The sequence below is a fragment of the Lepus europaeus genome, chromosome 5 (genome assembly GCF_033115175.1).
Source record: "Lepus europaeus isolate LE1 chromosome 5, mLepTim1.pri, whole genome shotgun sequence".
NCBI lineage: Eukaryota > Metazoa > Chordata > Mammalia > Lagomorpha > Leporidae > Lepus > Lepus europaeus.
Window position 1 is genome coordinate 3,226,495 of NC_084831.1, and position 16,782 is coordinate 3,243,276.

General features: G+C 65.1%; 1 protein-coding gene across 5 annotated transcripts in view; it reads left to right on the top strand.

Annotated features, from left to right (window-relative positions):
- Positions 1 to 16,782, top strand: part of KCNAB2 (potassium voltage-gated channel subfamily A regulatory beta subunit 2) — an 85,815-nt gene that overhangs the window by 65,759 nt on the left and 3,274 nt on the right. For 3 of the 5 annotated variants that reach the window (XR_009865888.1, XM_062190339.1, XM_062190340.1), the window contains 11 exons: positions 3,745 to 3,824; positions 6,224 to 6,268; positions 7,276 to 7,320; positions 8,246 to 8,289; positions 9,675 to 9,761; positions 10,324 to 10,368; positions 13,383 to 13,468; positions 14,665 to 14,785; positions 14,881 to 14,975; positions 15,723 to 15,843; positions 16,155 to 16,243. Coding sequence is in view for 4 of the 5 variants with exons in the window: in XM_062190339.1 (XP_062046323.1) it covers positions 3,745 to 3,824; positions 6,224 to 6,268; positions 7,276 to 7,320; positions 8,246 to 8,289; positions 9,675 to 9,761; positions 10,324 to 10,368; positions 13,383 to 13,468; positions 14,665 to 14,785; positions 14,881 to 14,975; positions 15,723 to 15,843; positions 16,155 to 16,243 (858 nt within the window). In the remaining variant the exon portion in view is untranslated. The remainder of the gene's footprint in view (positions 1 to 3,744; positions 3,825 to 6,223; positions 6,269 to 7,275; positions 7,321 to 8,245; positions 8,290 to 9,674; positions 9,762 to 10,323; positions 10,369 to 13,382; positions 13,469 to 14,664; positions 14,786 to 14,880; positions 14,976 to 15,722; positions 15,844 to 16,154; positions 16,244 to 16,782) is intronic. The other 2 variants (XM_062190341.1, XM_062190342.1) reach the window with 1 other exon arrangement.

Here is a 16,782-nt window from a genome sequence, read left to right on the forward strand (position 1 = left end):
GCCAGGAGCTTCCTTCAGGTCTCCCACGGGGGTGCAGAGGCCCAAGGACTTGGGCCATCTTCTGCTGCTTTACCAGGCCATCAGCAGGGAGCTGGATAGGAAGTGCACTAGCTGGGACTTGAACCAGCGCCCATATGGGATGCCGGCACTGCAGGCGGCGGCTTTACCCACTACACCACGGCGCCGGCCCCGAGACTCTAGTCTTAAGCCACAAGTGCCCGACCGGTGGTGACTTCTGGTCAACTTCCTGTCTGAATTCTGCGGCGTACTTCTGTCAGTGGAGTCCTGTCAGCACGAAGCCATGCCCGTTCCCTGGCGCATCACCTGTGGATGCGCTGGCGCTCCCAGGGCAGGGCTGAGTAGCAGTGACAGGGGCCGTCTGGCCTGCACAGCGTAAATCATTTACCATCTGGCCGTTGGCAACAAGGATGCCTCCCGTTCAACGGAGTCCCCGCGGCCGTCAGCCCATATCCACGGGGCCGTCTCGGCCTCGCTGTGTGCCAGGCCAGGGTGCAAATGCAAGCTTGCCCAAGAGTGCAGCAAACTGCCCGGTGTAGCAAGCATGACCCCAGCCTCCCACCGTGCTGCGCAGAGGCCCCCGAGTGCAGGACAGCGTCCAGCTCCCAGTCCGCAGCCCTGAATCACAGCCACGTCCCGCTCGCTGTCCTCCCTGCCGCCCACGCCGCTCTTCTGTAGAAACCAACCCACGAGAGGCCTGAGCTCCAGGCAGGCCGGGCAACAGCAAGGTAGCAAGAGTGCAAGCTGACCGCTTGACTCTCCCTGAATCCCCCATCCACCGGGAGCTGGCGCTAGTGATTCCTGTCTTGAGACACAGCAGGTGCCAGAAATCATAGCTGGTGACCAGGCCAGGGGATCCCACGTGGGCTCTGGCCTGCAAGCCCAGGCCCAGCTCCCAGCTCTGGGGCGAGGATGGTTCCTTTCCTCCCGGGCCAGGGTGGCAGGAAGGTGGCCTCTCTCTCTCCTGCACTTCCTTCTGACCTCCGCGTCTGGGACTCTGACCCTGGAGAGAACCAGAAAGTGCCCGGGTAGAGGCTCCGTTAAGTAAGCCGGGTGCCCCTGCACGGCGGAGTCTTTAGCAGTCTCGCTGCGAGGGACGCAGGCACCCGGGACCCCTCAGAGTGCCTGAGGTGTGCGGTGTCGGCAGGAGAAGCCCAGGAGAGCTTCAAGGAGGAAATCACGCCAAACTCACGCTGGGAAACCAAACGAGACGGCGCTGCCCTAAAGACTTCCTGGCTCCCTCGTTCTCCTCCTTGCTGGTAGCCAGCCAGGTGCGCTGCCAGGTGTCGTTAGGAGGTGCTCCTGGCTTTCCTTCGGGCAGGGATGGATGAAGGCCACGGGGCTGCCGGTGGCTGCAGCCACGTAGAGGGGCCTCCTGCCTGGGGTGCAGACTGTAGTCGGTGAGGAGGCCCTGGGGCGGCTGGACTGGGGGCCACCAGAGCCAGCTGGAGCAGACCCTTGTGTCACCCTTTGTCTCTGATGGGCTGCTGTGTTCTGGACAACACAGTGTGGAAGGCGCCAGCGGCCAGAGGCACACGCGTTGAGTCCTCGGAACAAGGCCCTGGGCTTGGCCAAGTTCACAGAGACAGAAGCCAGCAGGGGGCTGCCAGGGGCCCCGGGGCCCGAGGGGGAGTGGGTAAGGGGCACAGTTTCAGTTTGGGTCGATGAAGAAGCTGTGGAGACAGACAGTGGCCGTGGCTGCCCGTGCTGAACACCGCGGAGCGGCCCGCTCACCGTGATGACGATGGTGACTTGGGTTATGCGTATTTCACGACACCGTGCACGGTTTTCGTTCAAAGAAGGAAGAGGGGAGGTGGCCGGGAGCTGGTGGGGCGTGGCCTCGGGGTTCGTTATAAGCGAAAACAGCAAAGCTCTCTGCCCGTGCTGCCCTCCAGGTAAGAAAGACGAGGGCGGGGCAGGGGGCCGGGAGGCCCCTCCTGGGCCTCACTCAGCCCAGCTGGTGGGAGGCACCCAGGAAGGGTCAGGATGCTGGTGAGGCTGAGCCAGTGCCAGAGCCCTGGGGTGGGAAGAAAAATGCCTGGAGGAGGGGAGAGGGGGCTCGGTACTGGCACCGGCTTGGCACCAGCTCAGCACCGGCACCGGCGGCACCAGTGCCCTGAAGCCTCTGTGCCTTTGCCACTTTGACCCCTGGCGCTACAGCAGAGCGGGCAGCGAATCAGCTAGGGGGGCGGGGGGGTCCCGAAAGCTCCACCGACCGCCCTCCTCCCATCCCCGCCCCAGGCTTCCTGACTCCCAGCAGCCATGAGTGGGGCTTCGCCATGGACTGCACAGCACCTGGGTGTTCCGGGCTCTGTGCCCGCGTTCGGGAACCAGGAGACTTTACCCTCCGCTCCCCCGGCCCCTGAAACAGCCTGGATTTCTGAGTTCCCTTGAAAAATGCCAGCATCTAGTGGCCTGAGCCTGCTCTCCCACAGGGAATTATTGGGCCTGGACCCTCCTTCCAGGTGGCGCCCCCAGTGGCCACCGTCCTCGCTACCCGCTCCTGCCCTGCTGCCAGGGCTTCAGAGGAGCCCTGGGAGGCCGTGCCCGGCCGGCTTTGTGTCCTGCAGTTGGTGGGGGTCATTCAGAATTATCCACCCCACCCTGGGCTAGCAGGGGAGGGAGGCCAGGTGCCCAGAGCAGAGCTCGGAGAAGTGTCCCACCCAGAGGATGGCAGAGTGGTGGGTGCCCTCTGCCTCTGCTGCAGCTTGCAGGGCGGGGGCTCTCGAGGGCAGGCTGGCTCCTTGCTTGTCACCCACCCTACCGGCACACCCGTCCGGCAGCCCTTGGAGCAGAGGCTGGTGGGTAGCGTGTTCAGGATGGGCGGCGTTTGGTCGAGCCTGTCTCATGTAGGGTCTCACCCTGGCTAGGTGGCAGGTGCTGGGAGAATCCGCACGGCACAGCTGAGGCCACAGCCCACCCCACCAAGACCTGCCACACCCCTGGTGGGGGCTAGGTGGGTGTCCTGGGGCTGCCGCAGCCTGGGTGGCTCCGAACAGCCAAAGTTTGTTCTTTCCCAGTCCCCGCGGCTGGAAGTCTGCACTCAAGGTGCTGGCCGGACCGCACCCCTCCGAGGCTCAGAGGTGGGGTCTGCCTCCTGCCACTTCCTAGCCCCTGGGCTGCCGGCAGCACTGGGCTCCCCTGGCCTGCACATGCCTCCCTTGACACACGGGCTCCTCGTTGTATCTGTGTCTCTCTTCTGTCACCTCGGCTTCAGGGCTCACCCTCTCCAGTACAACCTTACCCTGACTAATTTCACCACAAAGACCCTATTTCCAAAGAAGGTTTGGGTGGGCATGAATTGGGGTGGGGAGAGTCACTGTCAACCCAGTGCCGGTTGCACAGCCCTGAGATGGCCCCAGGCATGGGGTCCCTGCACTCAGGAAGTTTTCACCCCTGTTCCTTCCTTGTCACATTACTGAGGGCTGCCTCCATCACAGGACCGGGAGGGGAGGGAGCCAGACAGGAGCGTGTCCAGCACCCGGCACAGGGTCTGAGCACGCAGGAGGCCTCCCAGGCCGTAAGCTTCCTGCTCCAGGGCCCCCAGGTCCTGCTGCAGTCCCCAGGTCCTGCTCTGGCCCCCGGGCCCTCCTCTGGGGCCCCCAGGTCCTGCTCTGGCCCCCGGGCCCTCCTCTGGGGCCCCCAGGTCCTGCTCTGGCCCCCGGGCTCTCCTCTGGGGCTGGCAGGACAGTGCTGGCCGCAAACAGCCCGGTTCTCTCATTTCAGATGGCAGAGCAGCTCATGACCTTGGCCTACGACAACGGCATCAACCTCTTCGATACCGCAGAAGTCTACGCAGCCGGCAAGTACGTGTCCCTTCCCCATGGGAAAAGGGGGTTAAGGACTCTGGGGAGAGCTGGAGCTCCACTCCTCTGCCGCTAGCATTCCCAAGCGTTCCCAACAGTGCCGTCCACGCTGCCTCCTCCATGAAGCCATCCTTCTCTGGCGCTGGGAGGTGTTGTTTTCATAGGGCTGGATCTCAGGACACAGGGACACCCTCACTGGCTACATTCCCCCCTGTGCCCAAGCAGCAGGGTGACCCCAGAGGCCTGCGGCCAGCCCAGTGCCTGGCGTTTCACATCCTGATGGGCGACCGGGGCTGCGAGGAGCAGGCTGGGGCCCCCAGTGCCGCGGGAAGCACTTCCCATCTTGGCAGTGAGCTCTCTGCTCAATTATGTAAAAGCTCAGCCCTCGTGTGCCAGGGCTGCTGGCTTCGGTTTTAAAGACTGGCTGTAATCAAATCATCCACTCTCCTGCATCGGGTTTCAAAAAGTCAGCTTCTGTTTGCGCAGTCATTAGCCGGCTCTTTCTCTCCGTCCTCCCTCCGGCTCCTCCTGCTGGGGCGAGCCAAGTTCCTGTCAGCCAGGCTGGCTGCGGCGCTGGCTTGCTGCGCACTGGGCCGCGGGGCCGGCACCTGCCTCCTGCAGCGGGGCTGGAGCGCCAAGCATCAGGGAACCCGGCTGGACCTTTGCTCAAATCCCGACCCAGGCCCCCGGGGGAGCTAATCGCCCAGGGCCTCTGCTGGGATCCCCAAGCCTCCTGCTCACCCCCGCCACCTGCAAGCCGGCAGGAGCTTCCCACCGGAGTGGGGAGCTTTCCACTCAGGTGCCTGGGCTGGAGGCTCAGAGGCTGGAAAGCCCAAGGCCATCCCAGCGGGCCCCACCCTCTTTCCTGGCCTTGCTCATGCCTGGCTCTGCTGCCCACGAGAGTGTGTAGGAGGCAGCGCCACGCGGCCGCCTCCAGCTCCAGATGGCCCAGCCCCGTGCACGGGGCCCTGGCATGCTCCCGCCCCCTGGGAGCCCCGCTCTGCTTTCCCCCGCTGGCTCCACCGCCCCCTACTGAACTGAACACCCAGGACCAGCAGGCCAGGGCAAGCTGCCACGTCTGGGCAGCCTGGAGGCCTCTGGGAAGCCACTTGCTAAAGAGCCCAGGACTCGGGGAGCAGCCTCCCCTTGGGCCGCCGTTGCTCTGGGAGCCGCTGTCCTCTGCTCCTCCACCAGCCCCTGCCCCCGACCCCCGCACAGCCTGGAGCTGCCCTGCTGCTTGCCCCCCGCCAGTGCCTCAGCAGCAGCACCCACCCTCCCTGGGGAGCGGGGCCCCGTGTCCCCGGACAGACAGACAGACAGACAGAAGACGCTTTGGACAAGGGGATGGGAAGTGGATCCCGGGCAGCGGGCTAGGGCTGCCCCTTCACTGCCAAGTGCGTGTCCCACCAGGGCCTTGCTTCTCCTGGGGAGAGCTGCGGGGTGTCCCTGCCCCCCGCACAGTGCACATCTTGGAAACCCGCAGCCAGGACCCGGTGCGTGGCTTTGCTTCGTTCATTGCGGCTCCGCCGGCCCCACGATCAGCCTGATTCCCTCCCTCCCGCCCTCCCTGCTTCCCTGGGCCTGGCTTGTTCTCTGTGCCTGCTGACCGCGAAGAGGAGCCTTCGGAATGTGTGCTAAACAGCTTGCGAATTAGAGCCCATTATTTCTGAGCGCACGACTCAGGCGCTTTTACGATTGGAGCCGGGCACTGGGCACCATCGTCTCCGTCTGTTGCTTCTGCTCAGAAACATTTTGCTGCAAGCAGAAAGTTCTTCAAAGTTAAGCCAGCACCGCGTGCCAGGCCAGGCTCCTGCGCCCTCCGGGGACCCCAGCTGGCCTCGACTTGGTGCAGGGCCGGAATGGTGCCGAGCAGAGCAGCCAGCGGTCGGGTGGCATCTGCCCCTCTGTCGTTGGAAAGCGAGGGACACACATACACACGCACATACACGCACGGGCACACACCGCACACGCACTCTGCCGGAGAGCTCACTGCCGGGCGGTGGATCGTCTCTGAACACAGAGGATGCAGCTGAATAACCCACCTTCTAAGAAATATCCTTGTCTGGACGTTGTGCCCACGTGACACTGCCGGGCCTTCCCCCGTGACTCTCCAGCTGGCCGGGGAGACGGCGCGCTGGCCCCGCTGGGCACAAGGGCTCCTTCCTTCGCTGCGAGCCGGAACCAGTGCTGCTCCGACAGTGGGACACCTGCCCGCGGCCACCCTCGTTTGGGGGAGGGGAATTGACGTAGCTGCCCCGGCTGGCTCTGGCCAGCCCCAGGCCTGTGAGCTGCCAAGCCCAGGTGGGCGTGGACGGCTGGCGGACATTCTCACAGAGGGCAAGGACCCGGTTCCAGGTGGGGCTGGGTCTGATCTTCCTGTCGCCCCTCTCGCTCTGCAGGGCTGAAGTCGTGCTGGGGAACATCATCAAGAAGAAAGGCTGGAGGTGAGGAGCTGCAGCCCCCGGCCGCCTGCACGGGCACGCGGGGGAGGCTGGGGGTGAGGAGCTGCAGCCCCCGGCCGCCTGCACGGGCACGCGGGGGAGGCTGGGGGTGGAGGAGGCACGGGGAGGCGCTCTGGGGCGCCAGGCCGGGGAGCGAGGCCTTGGGTTTGGGTGCAACGGGAAGAATGAGACTTTCAGGGTTGCTCAACCCCTGCTGCTGTCTCCTAGAAGCCCCAGAACTGTTCCTGCCGGGCAGGAGGACTGTCCCAGGGTGGGGGCAGCCCCAGGCACTGCCCACAGGGAGCTGGGGTGGGCTGTGCACAGCCGGGGACGCTCCCCCACCCCGAACCTCAGCGGTGCTGTGCCGGGCAGCCCCCGGCCCTGCCACACACCCCCCACCCAGAACCTCAGCGGTGCTGTGCCGGGCAGCCCCCGGCCCTGCCACGCACCCCCCTCGCTCCTCGGAGCTGTTTCTCCTCCGCCCTGGTCAGTCTCCACTCAGAGGCGCCTCGTCCCCAACTCCAGGATGTGACAGGCACAACCCCCACTGGACCCACGGAGGTCCTTGTCAGGTCACCCCCGGTCACCTGGGGAGGACACTGCCCTGGCAGAGGTGGGCAGCTGCCCATGGAGCAGGACTGGCAGGCCCTCATTGCCCCCACCACGGGCAGGAATCTGCTCCCACGGCTCCCACCACCCTGAGCCCTCGCCTTGTCTCCTCCTCCTGTCTCTGGCCACACCCCCCAGTCAAGCCCCACCCCCACCCAGTGACTCGGTTGGTTAGGTGCACGGAGCAGGGGGGCTCCCTGCTTGGCTCCGTGGGGGGTCCCAGGCCCCCAGGCTTGGCTCTAGCTAGGTACACAGAATGACAGAGACCCATTTCACACCTGGGCCCCCTGGTGGGGAGGGGGCTTCTAGGGTCCCTGTGTGAGAGCTGAGGGTGCTGGGGGGAAGGGAGACCCCCAGGAGGTCAGCCCTGTAACCCCCTCCCCTTCTCTTCTGCCCTGCAGACGGTCCAGCCTCGTCATCACCACCAAGATCTTCTGGGGCGGGAAGTAGGTGCCGCTGCGCCACGGCCCAGCTTCTGCGGGGACTACGGTTTAGGAGGCGGGGCTGGGGGGTGGCCGGGGTGGGGGAGGGGGTGCCGGGCGGGGCAGGGGCCACCCGCATCGTTCTGCTACCCGGTTAGGGACCTCAGACCCCAGGCAGCGGCTTTGGCAGAGCTGGACTTCACTCAAACCTCACTGAACTCTTATTTATAAGGCTCCAAATGTAGCATCGTAAAAATCCGGAGCAGCCAGCAAATCTGTGTGCTGCCCACCCCCTGCAGGCTCCCCTGGCCTCAGCACCCCTGCCACTCCAAGCTCTCCAGGGCCAAAACTCAGCCTCATAGGAATCACCCCAGGATTCACTCTCTGGGCTTCTTTCATGTACAGAGAGGCAGACACCCAGAGAGATGGCCCAGCCACTAGTTCTCTCCCCAAATGTCCACCACAGCTGGAGTTGGGCCAGGCTGAAGCCAGAAGCCTGGAACTCCATCCAGGTCTCCCAAGAGGGAGGCAGAGACCCAAGTACTTGAGCCCTCGCCTGCTGCCTCCCGGGGGTGTGTTGGCAGGAGGCTGGGGTCAGGAGCCCAGGAGCAAACTCCAGTACTTCAGTGTGGCACGCAGGCCGCCCAAGCGGTATCAGCCACTGCACCAAACGCCACTCCTGTGATATAGTCTTAAAAAAAATAGAAGCGTAACATTGAAAAGCAAAAGCCCGTTCCCCGTGGCCCCCCACCGTTCCCCCCAAGCCGCCCCAAGGACAGCGTCCAGACCTCTGTCCAGACCTCTTGCATCTCAGCCCTGTGACCTCGCATTCGCTCCCCCAAAGTGGACTTGGAGCACACGGCGTCCGCTCACCTGCTTCTTTCGTTGCACCATAAACTCTTCCTCCAAACTGCCTGCGGCATCACACACGCTGTCCCCTGTCTTTCAGAGCCGAGACGGAGAGGGGCCTCTCCAGGAAGCACATCATAGAAGGTGAGGAGGTGCTCGGGCCCCCGGGGCCCCAGCCGGGGGAGTGTCCAGCCCCTGTAGGAACAAAGAAGTGGCGCAGGGCCGCCCCCCAGACACGCAGCCGGGGCCCCAGCCCCGCACGCCTGGTACTCTGGCCTGGCCCTCCCCGTCCACTTCCACCCTCTGCAGGCTAGGGAGGGCTCTGTGGCTGGACACGCACAGGCCTGGCTCAGCCCCACGCTGGCCAGTGGCCTTGAGCAAGGCACTCTGCCTCCCCAGGCCTCTGTCACAGTGTCTGTAAGGTGGGGACAGTGAGAGCGGCCGCCTTGGGGTTGCTGGGACTCCGATAGAACCAGGAGACCCTGCAGTCGGTGTGCAGCCCAGCACACGGTCCACAGCTCGTGCTGTGCCCTCTGCCTCTCCCAGCTGCCCCACCCACACCTGCTGCTGGTGCTGCCCGCTGACCACTCCGCCCCGGGTGACCACTGCATTGAGACGTCATTGGCTTTTAGTTGGTTTAAAAGATTTGTTTATTTGTTTGAAAAACAGAGAGAGATGGCCGGCACCATGGCTCAACAGGCTAATCCTCCGCCTAGCGGCGCCAGCACACCGGGTTCTAGTCCCGGTCGGGGCGCCGGATTCTGTCCCGGTTGCCACTCTTCCAGGCCAGCTCTCTGCTGTGGCCCGGGAGTGCAGTGGAGGATGGCCCAAGTGCTTGGGCCCTGCACCCGCATGGGAGACCAGGAGAAGCACCTGGCTCCTGGCTTCGGAACGGCCGCAGCGCGCCAGCCACGGCGGCCATTGGAGGGTGAACCAATGGCAAAAGGAAGACCTTTCTCTCTCTCTCTCTCTCTCTCTCTCTCTCTCTCTCTCACTGTCCACTCTGCCTGTCAAAAAGTAAAAAAAAAAAAAAAGAAAGAAAGAAAGAAAAACAGAGAGAGAGAGGGAGACCTTCCATCCACTGGTTCACTCCCCAAATGACTACAGTGGCCACAGCTGGGCCAGACCAAAGCCAGGAGCCTGGAACTCCATCCGGGTCTCCCATATGGGTGCAGGGGCTCAAGCACTTGGGCCACCCTCCGCTGCTTTCCCAGGCCATCAGCAGGGAGCTGGACCAGAAGTGGCACAGCTGGCATTAGTCTTCTGGCCACACACCAGCCACTAAGCCTTCTGTGTGCCAGACCCGGCTCACCTCCGTGTGGGGCCACGAGGCCACACCTCCTACAAGGCCGCCCAGCAGGAGGCTGAGGAGCAGCCCCCGAAGAGGGGGGTCTGCTGTCCCCCCACACCCTCCTGAAGGGCAGGGCCCCACTGCCGTTCGGTACCCCCATTTGAGCACCCAGCACCAGGGCCCTTCTCTCACCTCCTGAGCCCTGAGTTGCACACCCCACCCACCCCTGTGCCCGCAGGACTGAAGGCGTCGCTGGAACGCCTGCAGCTGGAGTACGTGGACGTGGTGTTTGCCAACCGCCCGGACCCCAACACGCCCATGGAAGGTAGGGGCTCTCCCCAGGTGCCCATGGGCAACCCTGGGCTCACCAAGGGCCTCAGAGGAGGCCAGGCCCCATGTGTGGGGGCAGGGCGAGCGCCCCCAGCAGGTGCCCCCTGCACTTCCCGGTCCTGGGGGTCCACACCTGACCCACTCTGGTCCTCCCTCCTGGTGTCTCAGCTCAGCGGTCTGTGTCGGTAGCTAAATGCGACTTCGGGCTGCAACTGTTGCACTCCTTGTTCGGAGGTTCCCCAGGTCTTTTGCTGGGGGCGGGGCCGGGGGAGGGGTAGCCGGCACCCTGTTGGAAGTGGTCTGCGTCTCCTCCTTGCGCCCCTCGTCCCAGGCCCCCACCCCCACCCATCCCCGCTGCCGGTCTCTTCTCATCTGTGCTTTGCTGCTTCCGGGACTCGGAGTTGTGTCCGAGCCGCTCTGGCTTCGTGCCGTAGACGCAGGTCTTCTCTTTGACGAAACGGATTCTCTGCACCGAGAGATTTGTGTTCCCGCGCCCCGGGCCTCGTGTTCCCACAGCTGCAAACTCCGGTCTCTTTAAATCTTTCTTTTGTCACCAGGGGACCCATTTAGTTCCTCCAAGGCAAGGACATTCATCATAGAAGGTACACAGTCCCCGCCCGACGACTGACTTCTGGGTCCAAGCTGCATTTTATGAGACAGCGTTTTATTTACACGCCCTCCTCCCCCGACAAACTTCTCCATAAAATGCATCTGGGAGAGAGCAAGAGAGGGAAAGCAGAGCGCCGTGGGGCCCCGCCCCGCTGCCACGTCACTCCCGCGCCCTCCTCTGCATGTCCCACCCACCCCGCTTGCCGTGCTGTGACCCCGGTGGCCTCCTCTCCCTCTGAGGGTGCTGCCATCCCTGCCTGGAGCCTTGACCCTGATGGGATGAGGAGCAAACCCGTCAGGGACCCCAGAACACGCGGCCCCTGGAGCTGCCGCTGGAGGCGACGCCAACCATGGAGCCTCCCCTCCAGAGCCCACCGCTCACGTGCCCTCGGGCGGCTGGGCTGCCAGCCCTGACCGTGTCCAGGCGTCTCTGTCTAAACGGAGCCCCCTCCCTTTGAAGACTCGCTACGGGAGCTGGCGGAATCCTGAGACACAGAGGCAGACTCTAGCCACGTTTGTTCTCTGCCTGCTGTGGCCAATACCCCTGGGCCCCACCCTGAGGCAAGGGCTCCTGCCTGCCACCTGGTGCCGCCACCTGACCCCTCCCGTGTGTTATTTGTGACCGGGCACAGACACCCTGGGCTTTGGCCACAGCAGGAAGGAGTCTGCCGCCTGCCTCTCTTCAGTGGCATTGGACGTTGAGATGAAGGACACTTGTCCCTAACTGTCCCTGCCTCTGGGGCCACTGACACCACCCGGGCAGAAGCGTAGAGCGCAGCTCCCTGCGTTGGCTCCACACCTGCCTCTGCCCCACGCCTCCAGGGACCCCCTCCCTCCCAGGACCGCCGAGGCCACATGAGCTCTGGCCTCCCCCGGCGCCATCCCCTTTGTCACTGCATGGGAGGGGCATCGTGCCGTTTCGCTGGTCGGGGATTTCTGTGGTCAGAGAGGGCTGGGGCTGGGAGGGCAAGGGAGCAAGGCTGGCCGCTGGGGTCCTCTGGCCGCCCTGTCTCCGGCATGTGGACTTGAGCCTTGGCTGAACCGGGCGCTCTGCACAGTCACAGGCGCCCCCAAGGGGGTCTCGAAAAATAAGGGCAGCGCGGCCTGGGGCCTGGGCTCGGGGGTTAGGATGTGGCCAGCACCCTCCCGGGCTCCTCTGGGTGCTCCACGGACCCACCCACAGGCGCCTTTCTCCTCCTCACTCCAGTGCGTTGGCTGTTCAGGCAGGCAGCACACAGAGGGGACCTGAGGGAGGCCCACGCTTCCCCTCCCAAGCCCCCCCAACACACACACACAGGGATGCATGGGCAGGGGGCAGTGCCTGACTCTGGATGGAGGGAGGGGACAGGGCTGGGCCAGCAGGTGCAGGAGCCCGGGGGACCCTGCTGGGACCAGCATGCTGGAAGCCCCTACTCCCTTGGCTCCAGTCCCCAGGGTGCCCTGGGTTCTACATAGTGGACTCAACCAGACAGGCGCTCAGGGACCCAGGAGGGGTGGGACAGGACACCCCAGACGGTGCCCACCTGTGCCAGCGAAGGTGCCTGCTGTCCTGGCACCACTCCCAGGTGGAGCCGTCAGGACACAGCCGGCTCCCTCCTGCCTCCGTCTCCCTGGCCCCGGCATCTTCAGGGAGCTCAGCTTTCGGCTCCACAGCGGCAGAGAGGAGCTCGACTCCTGGGGGCCGTGGGGCTTTCCCCGGGCCGAGGGCCCTGCCCTGTTCTTAGAAACACCTGCTGCCTGTGGCAGGCGGACTTGCGAGCCCTGCACGGGGCCTGAGAGAAGCCAGGGAGCAGCCAGGGCCGTTTGAAATGGGACAGCTCACAGCCACGTCCTGTTTTCAAAGCCACAGCATCCCAGGGAGGCTGCAACAGCTGGGGGGGCCGTGGCGGGTGGGGACAGCAGCTTGCAGATTTCTATTTCTGTATTTTTTTTCATTTGTATTTGAGAAAAAGAGAGAGACAGGGAAACAGATGGAGAGAGAGTCGTCCGTCCACTGGTTCACTCACTAAATGCCTGCAACAGCCAGGCTGGGCCAGGCCAAAGCCGGGAGCCAGAACTCCATCCAGGGCTTCCACGTGGAGGGCAGGGACGAAGTGATTACCCACCACCCACTGCCCCCGGTGCACTTTCCCAGGAAGCTGGCTGGGAAGGGGGCAGCGGGGCCCTGAACCGAGCACTACGACGTGGGATGTGGCGTAGCCCAGAGAGGTCAACTGCTGCCCCGAGGCCCTCCCCACTTGGTGGGATCACTGTGTCCCTGGTGGGGGGCCTTCTGTGACTGACGAGGCTGGCGAGGGGTCTCAGGGACCTACTCCTCAGGACATGATGAGTCTCCGCTGTCTGGGATTCTCGTTGTCTCCGGAGCTCGTGGCGTGGGGCTTCGTAACTCCTCTCCAGCCCTCGACCCCTCACAGCGGGGGCACCCAGACCCCCTTGCCCTGGGACCATCCTCTGGTGCTGGGCTGGTTTGAGAGCCCGGGGCGCGGCCCGCCCGGGGCCTCCCAGTCTGCTTCCTGCAGCCCCGCGCTGGGACATGCACCGTGCCTTCTCCACGCAGCCCCGGGTTCCCGGGGAACTAGCATAGCCAAGGAGGAGACTGAAGCTCCCTGTGTGCTCGGAACCCCCACCCATCCATCCGGTCCTTGCTCAGCGATCCAGTCCCCCGGTCCTTCCCCAGACTAGAGACCCCGGCCGGAGTCCCAGACCACGTCCCCAACCTCCTTCCTCGTCCCCAACCTCCTTCCTCATCCGGGCCACCAAGCGCCACGGCCACTCGAGCACCATCTTGCAGAGGTGCCGCCGGGCCTGTGACTGGGAGGGGCTGTCGCAAGCAGCTTCGGGGTGCAGCTCGCCCCCGGCTTCCCCGCGGCCCAGGAACCCCGAGCACACTGCTTGCAAGACATCGCTGCAGCCCTACCTCCCCCGGCTCCTGCCGCCCGCGTTTGCCGAGCGTCCCCAGGCCAGGCCCCGGCCGCCCCCCACTGTGGTTTCTGCTCTCTCACACCAGAGACCGTGCGTGCTATGACCCACGTCATCAACCAGGGGATGGCCATGTACTGGGGCACTTCGCGCTGGAGCTCCATGGAGATCATGGTAGGTGCCGGCGTGGCTGTGTGGGACCAGCAGGGGCTCTGGCTGCGCCAGTGCCGAGGTGTGAAGAGCAGTGCCGGTCCGGTGGGGGCTGGAGGCGACGCCTGCGGGCAGTGCAGACGGGGTGGGCCTGTTCTGGGGCTCAGCCAGCGCTCAAGGGTGGCGACCCCCGCGACCCCCTGGGCTGGGCCCTCCTGATGCCAGATGTCAGGCACCAAGGGGGCCGGCTCCCCTTTCATCCTCCCAGCACCCTCTGGGGCAAGTGCTGATGCCATCCTGTGTCTTGAGTTCTGAAACGTGCCCGAGGTCACCCGGCTCAGGCTGAGACTCTCACCCAGCCCACGCGTGGCTCGGAGCCTGGGCAGCCTCAGCACGCGGCCCTCCTGGTTGGCGGGGTTTCCCCTCACCTGCATTTCCCAGAAGGCACCCACTGACTGTCAGGTCCCTGCACGGGAGGCGGCAGAGCCCGAGGGTCGGCACGGCGCCCTGCTCTCGGCCCCTGAGGCCCAGCCCTGGCCCTTCGCACACTGCCTGCCTCCCGGGACCGCCTACCTCCTGACGGTGCTGCCGCCTCTGCTGGGTCCTGGGCTCCTGCTTTGTGACGGAAGTGCTGCAGGGTTCCATTTCAAGTTATACAACCCCTTTAATCCACCTGTGGCGTCTGTGCCACGAATGAGCCCTTACGTGGCATCTCCCTGAAGCTGCCCGGGGCCCACACTGGGTCACCCCCGCTGTGCCCAAGGATGAGATGCCCAGGGAAGGGACCTCCCAGCGTGGCCAACAGCCCTTCCTGCCCGGCCACACCCTCTGGGGCGGGGGAGGGACAGGTGGCCACGTCCTGGAAGCGGGCTGGTGCTGCTGCCCCCACCGTCACCCAGGCCAGGCCCCGGGGTGGTGCTCTTGGCTCTGAGTGCCCGGCATGCAGCAGGCTCGCACCCTTGGAAACTGAGGCACAGGGCATGAGCGCTTTGCCAGTAAGTGCCAGAGCCCTAGGCTGGTACAATATTGTGCTTTAACCAAGACCCTCGCCTTGGGGTCCCACAAGCCGCCCCCTTTCCTGGCACAAAGGGGCCTCCTAGACGCCCAGGAAAAGTACGAGTCGGGGCAGAAGGGGACCCAGGCATCTCCCGGGGGCACCCCCTGTCCCCTCTCTGGCACCCTGGCTGACCAGCAGGGCCGTGCCCCCTTCTTGTGCGCAGGAGGCCTACTCGGTGGCCCGACAGTTCAACCTGATCCCGCCCATCTGTGAGCAGGCCGAGTACCACATGTTCCAGCGCGAGAAGGTGGAGGTGCAGCTGCCGGAGCTGTTCCACAAGATAGGTGCGCCCCGCCCCGCCCCGCCCCCCCGCCTGCCCGCCAGCCACGCCCTCCCCCCCCCCCCCCGCCCCAGGCTTCACCTGCTTTCCTTCTCTTAGGAGTGGGCGCCATGACCTGGTCCCCTCTGGCCTGTGGCATCGTGTCTGGGAAGTACGACAGTGGCATCCCGCCCTACTCGCGAGCCTCCTTGAAGGTGAGGGAGGGGCGGGCAGGGGACAGGCATTTTGGACCCTGGGGTCTTAGGGTGCGGTTGGCTCACCTGGGCCCCGGCTGCCCAGCTCTGTGCACGGGGGTCGGGTCGGGTGGTACGAGAGCAGGGATGGAGCCCCATCTGGCCTGACCCTGTGTCTGGAGGAGCCGCCCGCCCCATGGGACAGCCCGGGGTGAGGAGCCCCTTCATACCCCCACTCCCCACTCACAATGCCACACGGGGTACCCCCTTGCTGCCATGCACTGGCCCCCACTCTCTACCACCCCTGAAACCTCCGGGTTCAGGGCTGGGGGCTGCAGAGCCACTCAGAGGTGACCCCGGGACAAGCACCGCCCCCCACACCCCAGGAGTCCCCAGACTGCCTCCACAGAGCAAGCAGAGAAAGACCCACCCAGCCAGAGCAGACCCAGCCCGGGGTCCCACTGCTGCTCCCCAGCGTGCAGCCAGGACCGAGAGCCCCGGGAGACACAGAGATGGGAGGTGACCAGGGAGGGGTGGGGGAGGAGGAGGACTCTGAGCCCAGGCTCTAGGCCTCTGGGGAGAACTAATCAGGCTGAAGCTATATGTCCTGGCTCAGCCCACCCCCAGCCATGCCCTTCAGAGGGGGTCCATCCTTCTCCCACTGCGGGGCCTGATCCACCGTGGCCTGGGGCAGGGCTGCTGTGGTGGGCAGGGGCCCAGGAGTCTTCCCTCACCTGTAACCGTGCCACCCCCGCCCCTGCCCACCAGGGCTACCAATGGCTCAAAGACAAGATCCTGAGCGAGGAGGGCCGGCGCCAGCAGGCCAAGCTGAAGGAGCTGCAGGCCATCGCCGAGCGCCTGGGCTGCACCCTCCCCCAGCTGGCCATTGGTAACCGAGCTCTGGGCCCGGGGTGGGGGCTCGTGTCCCGGGGGGGGGGGGTTCACGAGGGCCTGGCTCCAGTGTTCCCGAGCTGGCCCTAGGAGGTGGGGCTGGGGCCCTAGGGAGAAAGGGGAGGGATCCCTGAACAGCCTCCCCAGCAAGGGCGGAGTTGGGGACCCATGACCCTGGAGTGATGGCAGCGGTCCCTGAGTGCCTGCCCAGGGTCGTAGGGCCAGGACAGGGGTCCCTGAGTGCCTGCCCAGGGTCGTAGGGCCCTGCACTGAGTGTGCCTGCCTCACCTCGGGCCTTGCCGCCCTCAGCCTGGTGCCTGCGGAATGAAGGCGTCAGCTCCGTGCTCCTGGGTGCTTCCAACGCAGAGCAGCTCATGGAGAACATTGGCGCCATACAGGTGAGCAGGGCGCCGGCAGGGCGGGGCTCGTGGGCCCAGGGCGGCCTGCTGGGTGGGGAGCATGGTCCCAAGGCAGCCTGCTGGGCAGGGCTCGTGGGCCCAGGCAGTCCTAGAGCAGGCACGTGGTCACTGAGCACCGACCGCCCACCTGCCCGGTTCCAGGCACCCAAGATGCTCCCTGGAGGAGCCTACCTTCCAGCACCAGCAGAGAGAAGCACTAAATGCAAGAAATTAGGTGTGAGAAGGCGTGAGGGCTATGAGGGAAAAGCCGGGGCACCCTAGGGGCGCTGGGGCCGAGAGGAGGTGGCACCATAGGCCCCGGTTTTAAGGGGGCTGCAGGGTGGGCTTGTCCTGAACAGGTGCGGAGTGAGCCCTGAAAATACTCCGGCAGAAGCGTCCAGGCAGCACGGACAGTGGCGTTAGAGGCCCCGAAGGGGGCAGGTCCCGTGAGACAGCGCCTGCCCTGCCCCCAAGCCTGGGGTCTTGCTTCTGAGTGAGCCGCAGCCCGGAGGGATTGGTCAGAGGAGGGGCAGCTCCCG